The sequence below is a fragment of the Nanorana parkeri genome, unplaced genomic scaffold (genome assembly GCF_000935625.1).
Source record: "Nanorana parkeri isolate BGI_ZX_2015 unplaced genomic scaffold, ASM93562v1 scaffold943, whole genome shotgun sequence".
NCBI classification, from domain to species: Eukaryota; Metazoa; Chordata; class Amphibia; order Anura; family Dicroglossidae; genus Nanorana; species Nanorana parkeri.
The window spans coordinates 354,956-361,694 of record NW_017307211.1 but is presented as its reverse complement, the minus strand read 5'-3'; the positions used below and the strand labels follow the sequence as shown (position 1 = coordinate 361,694).

At 42.2% G+C, this 6,739-nt stretch overlaps 1 protein-coding gene across 1 annotated transcript in view; it reads right to left on the bottom strand.

The window, feature by feature from the left end:
* SMPD3 (sphingomyelin phosphodiesterase 3) overlaps window positions 1-6,739 on the bottom strand; it is an 83,260-nt gene that overhangs the window by 26,784 nt on the left and 49,737 nt on the right. Inside the window, exon 2 of the mRNA XM_018566374.1 lies at window positions 1,218-2,797. Coding sequence (XP_018421876.1) covers window positions 1,218-2,543 — 1,326 coding nt within the window. The 5' untranslated portion in view covers window positions 2,544-2,797. The remainder of the gene's footprint in view (window positions 1-1,217; window positions 2,798-6,739) is intronic.

Below are 6,739 nucleotides of genomic sequence, written 5' to 3'. Positions count from 1 at the left end.
TAAAAAACTAACAAACAAAACAAATAAAAACAAAAAAAGTTTAAATAATAATGGTTAGAAAAAGTAGAAATAAAAAAAAGCAGGAAAATAATAGTTAAGGTGAGAAGGGAAAGAGGGATTTGATTAAGAGTAAATAAGGGGTTAAGCGGAAACATATTGTATTAAAAATGTTTTTTTTTATTTTTAGGTTGCATTAACTGACATGATATGCAGATTGACGCTCATCCATTTGATCTGCAGATACATGAAGCAGACTAAACACAAACGTAACAATGTTATTCTGTATCTCTATCTCCACATTACATACTGTTTATAGACAGTCTATTTATTGACAGCATAAGCTACAGTATTACAGCTGTTGTATTAAAAAAGTAACTAACAGATGACATTTTGACAGTTGGGAATTGCTGTCTAGTGCAAGGGGTGGTGGGAGGCTGGGAGCTACAGTGGGGATGAAGGGATAGGACATACTACACATGTCCTGTGTACTTCCATGATGTTTCTTTGGACGTGTGTATGATGTCCTGTGTCCACAATTGGTCCCCGTACAGCAGTACTCAGGCTGGGAGGGGAAGTAGCATCCCTGGCAGCTAATCTGGTGAGCTGATTGCAAATATGCTGAATATTAACATGCTGATAGGAGGAGAAAGGAGAGAGAGCATAGAGATGACATCAGCAGTCACCTGAGGCTCCTTTACTGTCCAACAAAAGGCTGTAGGCAGGTTGGTGTCAGCAGTGTATTTCATGTCCTCTGACTGTCTGTTTTTATGGCAAGGCCGTGTAACTCTAAGTCCTGGAGAAAATGTAATCTGTGTTTAGATGTTTGCCTGGAAATTATCTTTAAAGGTTGTAACATTACTGCTACACTTTGCTATCTCTTCTTCCACCTCCTGCACTTTACTATTATTCAACGAGAATATCAGTTACAAGGATTGACCAATAATGAATTATGCAAGGTGGGAAATGCTAGGCCAACACCAACTGTAGGAACTTTAAAGGGTATGTCAATATACATGCAGGCACCTTTTGGTGCCTCTATTACACATCTCACTACACTTTAGGGTTTTAAATAAACACATTTGCTTTAGAGGCACTAAACGTCACATATCTGGCTTTGAAAATCTAGTGGGCATTGCCGACATTCTTCTCTTATGTAATTTCAAGGATGAAGCCCAGTATAAACTATGCAGTTCACATAAAACATACCAGTGGCTTACCTTGACAAACAGAGCTCCCTTGGCGGCCAGCGCATCTATTCCTCTCCCATTGGGATAACAGTGATAGGTAGCGTCCAGTATGGGGTATCGGCTAGCGATCATGAGCCCACTGTTTAGGAACTTAAAGCCACAGCAGCCATGGCAGCTATATACCCCCACGTCATACAGAATGTATTCAAAATAGTAGTGTAGTTGTTCTTTCAACTTCTCTGCAGCTCGTTTGTCGAACACTTCCTGCAGGCACAGGAAGTCCAGGTTGGCTGGGAAGAAGGCAGATATTTCATGGTCTAAGATATCGTCCGTATGCTTTTTTTTGCGGGCTGCAGCTTTCTTAATGATGGATGCCTTGTAAAGAAGTTTGTTAATGCCACTTTGGTCAGTAGTTCCATCTGCCATCCTGGCCTTGACTAGAGACTCACGAGAGGTGTTACAGCTGTCCAGGCTCCCACCATCCCCCTCCCTGTGCTTGTGGTTAGGGGTTGGGCTTTTCTGGAAGTCTGGCTCTGTTTCGGCCAAGCATGCCACATTCACGTGTCCAACCATGGCATCAGGATCAGTGTCCGATATGTGACCGCTGTCATCCCCACTGATGCGGATAATACATGGACTATCTTCCCCATCCCCCATGTCCCCACCATTCTTCCCATCCCGACCCTCTTCACTGCTGTTTTCCCCAGAATTATCTCCTTTGTATTCCATGGATGTTGTTCTCTTCATGCCCATGTTGACTGCTCGGTGGGTAACGTCTGTCCCTTGCGGAGACACAAGACTACTGAAGCTTGCAGCACTGATTGAGGTGTTGGTGGGAGAATCTATGTAAATCTTGATCTGAGGTCGACTGGCCCCATTTCGTATTCTTCTGCCAATCTCCTTAGCCCGTGCCTGAGTGTTAAAAAGGTTTGTAAACCTTGCAAGTGAATCAGGCAACAAGCAGACATTTGCAGATCCAAAGCAGAAACTCTTAGTACTTCCTGTGGCTCTCCATTCAGTCAGTAAGTTGGCTCCACTAGCCCTGGCCTTATCATGCAGGCGGGAATAGATGTAAGGTCTACGGGCGGCTTGAATAGGCGACCATACCAGGAAACCAATGAGGGCAAAGGGAAGAGAGGAAACTAGCAAGGCCAAGTAAATTGGAGTAGTGATGATAATGCAAAGTGCTTGGAAATAACAAGGGTCATCAGATCTCTGACGTTTTTCATAGGTGGTAGGTAAGAAGGAGGCCAGGAGACGATCTCCGAACCAGAAACAAGGGAAAATCAATGCCCAGGACAGGGAGTTGAGGAATGAGAGGAAGCTACTGGGAAAGGGGGAAGTGTGCAAAACCATCTCAGCTTAGTGGTGTCCTCTTCATGTGAGCTTCTGCATGATGTCACTAGTTTAATAATCGCAATGAAGGACCTGGAGGCAGAATCCACCTCTAAGCCCCCTCCCAAAAGGGAGAAAATCACAGTTCGGAAAATATCACCTTGACATATCACCAGAAAAACCAAAATATCTAGGAGCAGGATGCACTTGAGTTGTGTGCGGTGTCATTGTATTCTCATTCTTTCATACAAATCTTCATACTGAGGTCAAAAAGCCTGCAGAAGGAAACAGAAAAAATGGTTCATTTAGATATGACTCCTTACTATAAAGCAGAACAATTAAATCATTTAAAATGATATATGATCTATGTTCTTTCTTCGTTTTTACAGCCTTTACAGTGTCTATTGTTTTCCCTAAATAATATTCCAGTGTTTCAGACTGACATGGGGCAACACAGCACACCTCTGTTTACTTCAAACGTCCAATCCTGCAAAAGGTGAAATTCCTATTGTTTTTTTTACATTCCCATGCACTTGATTGTGTATTGGAGATGAACACAGCTTTTATTGGGATAAGTGAACTTTCTACTCCTTTAGTAAGTCAACCTTACTGTGTCTGCAAAAATGACCGGCAATGATTTTGTGCAAGCATTCTCATCTTATTAAAGGAGCACTACTGTGAAAAACATTGTATTCTGTTAACAGTGTATGTGTATCAGTGTATATGTACATGCAATGGTAAGTACTCGGTACATCGATTTATTTTCTAATTTTGCATGTCTTTATATGTACAGGCAAGTCTGTTTGGCCAAAGAAAGTAACAGTGATGGGCTGGTGCAAATTACAACAATGCTGGGGGAAGAGGGATGTACGATAATCTTTTCTTCGCGTAGTCTAATCAAGCACCCCTGATTGGGTTACAGCATGTCTCAAGTACTATCACTGTCACTTTTGTGGGACACATGAATGGTATGATAGTGGCACATTCAGTAACAAAAAAGTATTTTTTGGCTTTGTGTACACACGCAGTAAAATGTGCGGTTGGGTCATGTTTTTAAAGCTTCAAGAAAGTTATATGGTACCCAGCACTTTATGGCTCAACAAAAAGTCAACGTGTCTATAGCAGTAAAGCTGCGTTTTTGGGGGAAAGGCAATGGCGGTAAAAGGTATCCCAGAAAACCCTGGAAAGTCATAGAACAGAGTAAAGAACGCCTCCAGCGGCCAGTACAAAGTGCTATCCAGTACCAACAGTATCAGTGTCTTCCAGAACCATGGCATTGAATACATGTATGTAAACCCAGTACTAGTGGCATTCAGTACGTGCCACCCAGAAATGCCTGTACAGCCCATAACAGTGTGCTGGTTCCACAATTTTTGAGCCCATAACAGTGCCAGCTGTTACTGGTGATATCCAGTACCAGTGTCAGCTAGAACACAGTGCCTAGACAGCCAATAACAATGGTGCCATCCAGTACCACGCCCCCTTTAAAAAAATCCAAAACCAACACAGAAAGGGTGTTTGGCAAGGATTCATTAATGGGTTTTAAACGTGAGTTGATAGGCGTTCATGGTTTCTAAACATATAGCGGGATGCTGACGGCGCAGAGCTACCCGATTGACAGCTAGCTCTGATTGACAGCTGGCTTGCCTCTCTCAGCCAGCTGTGCCCGACCCCTTTCCTGTCTGTCCCTCCACTGAGCGCTGCTCGAGAAGCTCTAGATCTTTAGAAAGAAGTGAGCGGCAGTGACAGAAGTAATTACCTTTGTGGTAACTTTTTTAATTTTTTTTAATGTTGTTGCATATATCTACTGCTCGCTAGCAGTAGATATATGCAACAAAAACCCCTGAGAGTTTAAGGTGTTAACATCAGACATCAAAGGCAATTCCTATAATTGTTTCTTTTTTAATCCACTGGGACATTAGACCCCTTCTCCTCTATGGCCTGGGTAGCTACATCTACTGCCCCCTTAATTTTACCACTGGGAGTAGCCCCATTCCCCAGCAGTCTATACTCTCTGGAGGTTTGCTTGCCACAAATCTGAAAATCTGAAAAGGGGAAGAATATCCTGGGAGTACTGAGCTACTTTTCACTTGCTATACACTCCCACGTCTCCATTCTAGGCATGGTTGAACTGCCTGCTGATCACCCAACACTATTATAGTATGGAAGAGATATTTCTCTCACATAAACATGAAGTGTTCTCTCCCTGGGACTCCATTAACTCTCTTTTTAGCCTGGAGCCATTTATCTTTCCCAGGACAGAACAATAACCATTATTTCCTGTGACAACTGAGAAGAAGAAGTACAGATCAATTGTGCACCTTCAGTCTGCCAGTGTTTGGGGAGGCTGCTACCGGAGGCCAGGACTCTGTTACAGCAGAACTGCCTGCATGCAGCAACAGAGATTTATTGGTGTTCTCTGCAAATATCTATCAATCTCTGCAGACGCTGTGTACAGTCCACTCACTCCCCACCTTCTGACACTTTGATTTCCCATCCATTTGTAGCTGATGTGATTCCTTTTTTTAAGATATAAAATACAGCAAAATCAAAATGATTAAATACATAAATAAAACATTCTGGTGGCTATTAAACAAAAGGATAATATTTAAATGAGGGGCTGCTAAATTCACTAACCTCTACACTGGTATTCCAGCAGAGAGACCTTGGGGCTAGAAGTATAGTGCTAGTGTTCACTAAAACTGAACCTTTTGCTTTCAGCCGTTTTTGCACACATTTTAAAATGCACATTTAAGGCCTGAGGATTACTTAAAACCCTCAGAATTATACTGCCGTCTGGAGACGGCAACCCGCAGATGCTGCAGTGCCGTCCGTCCGTTTTTTTACTACGGGCGGACGGCAAGAGGTTAAAGTAGAGACCATGTTGTATAAAATGGCAGCTGCAATGTTTTTATGCTGCATTGTATTAGCTTGCTGCATTAGTATTTATTATTTTATTGGTTACAGGTATTTACAGGTATACAGGTAATACAGGTATTGGGTACAGGCAGTTATATAGCACTGACAATTTACGCAGCACTTTACATAGCGCACATTCATATCAGTCCCTTGCCCTCAAGGAGCTTACAATCTAAGGTCCCCATCTCACATGCATACATAAAAGGGACAACTTAGATAAGAGTCAGTTAACCTTTCAGCATGTCTTTGGAGTGTGGGAGGAAACCAATGCAAGCAAAGGGAGAACATGCTAACCACTACCCCATGAATATGCCGCAATGGGGACTTAAAATTTGTTTTTGGGAGAGTTTTTATGTTTATTTTATTTAACTTTGAAACTGTTTGTTTAATTTTAGAGCAGGGAAGGGCCAGAGCCTCTATCAGGTTTGTTATTTCCATTTTTGTCCCTATTTAGAGATTTTCCCTCACTTCCTAATAGGACAAGAACTGATGGAAACTCTCTCCAGTAGGGACACAGACGAAAACAAAAAACACATGTTTATAGCGGGAGAGTTTGAACTTTTGGCAATGTTTCTATTGCTGTCGGTGTCAGAGGGACAGGAAGAAAAGGAAAGTCTCTCCAAAAATAAACCCCTGACAGAAATGTTAAAGGGTATCTATGGTCATAAACTAAAATAAATATGTTTTTCTATACTGAATTTCCATAAGTTCTATCGCACTCCAAATAACCAAATCAATCTAGAAGTTTGCAAACGTACTTATTGAAAATGCCCACAGGATGTACTTTCTCAATATACTGACACAATGCCACTCAGCCCTGTTTGCTGACAAAGAAATCGCCGTTTCTGAAAACATATACTTTTTAAATAGTGCATTTTTCATGTACTGAGGTGCCTCAAAATTAAGCGACTGTCTTATTGCAATGCATGTAGTTAAGGCACCCCAACAACTGAATAAGTCCTAAAAAAAAGCTGCCAGGAGAGAAATGTGGCGGCTGTCATTGCTAACCTTCAAATGCAAGTTGTCTGGCTGTCTCTGACTACAATACTTTTTGAGCTACTAACCTGAAACTAACATGCAGATAAGGATTTCGGACATCACTAACTACGGGGACTATTCACTCGGCTGCCGAAGGCAGCCACGTGGATAACCGAGGCGAAGTGAAGTGAGCCGAGTGCTGTTCAGCTATTCACTTCGGCCCTGTAGGCTGATTTCAGCCATACTTTGGCTAAAATCAGCCGTACATCAGCTGGCTTCGGTTCAGCCGAATTGAAGAACACGTTCAACTGCTTCGGCAG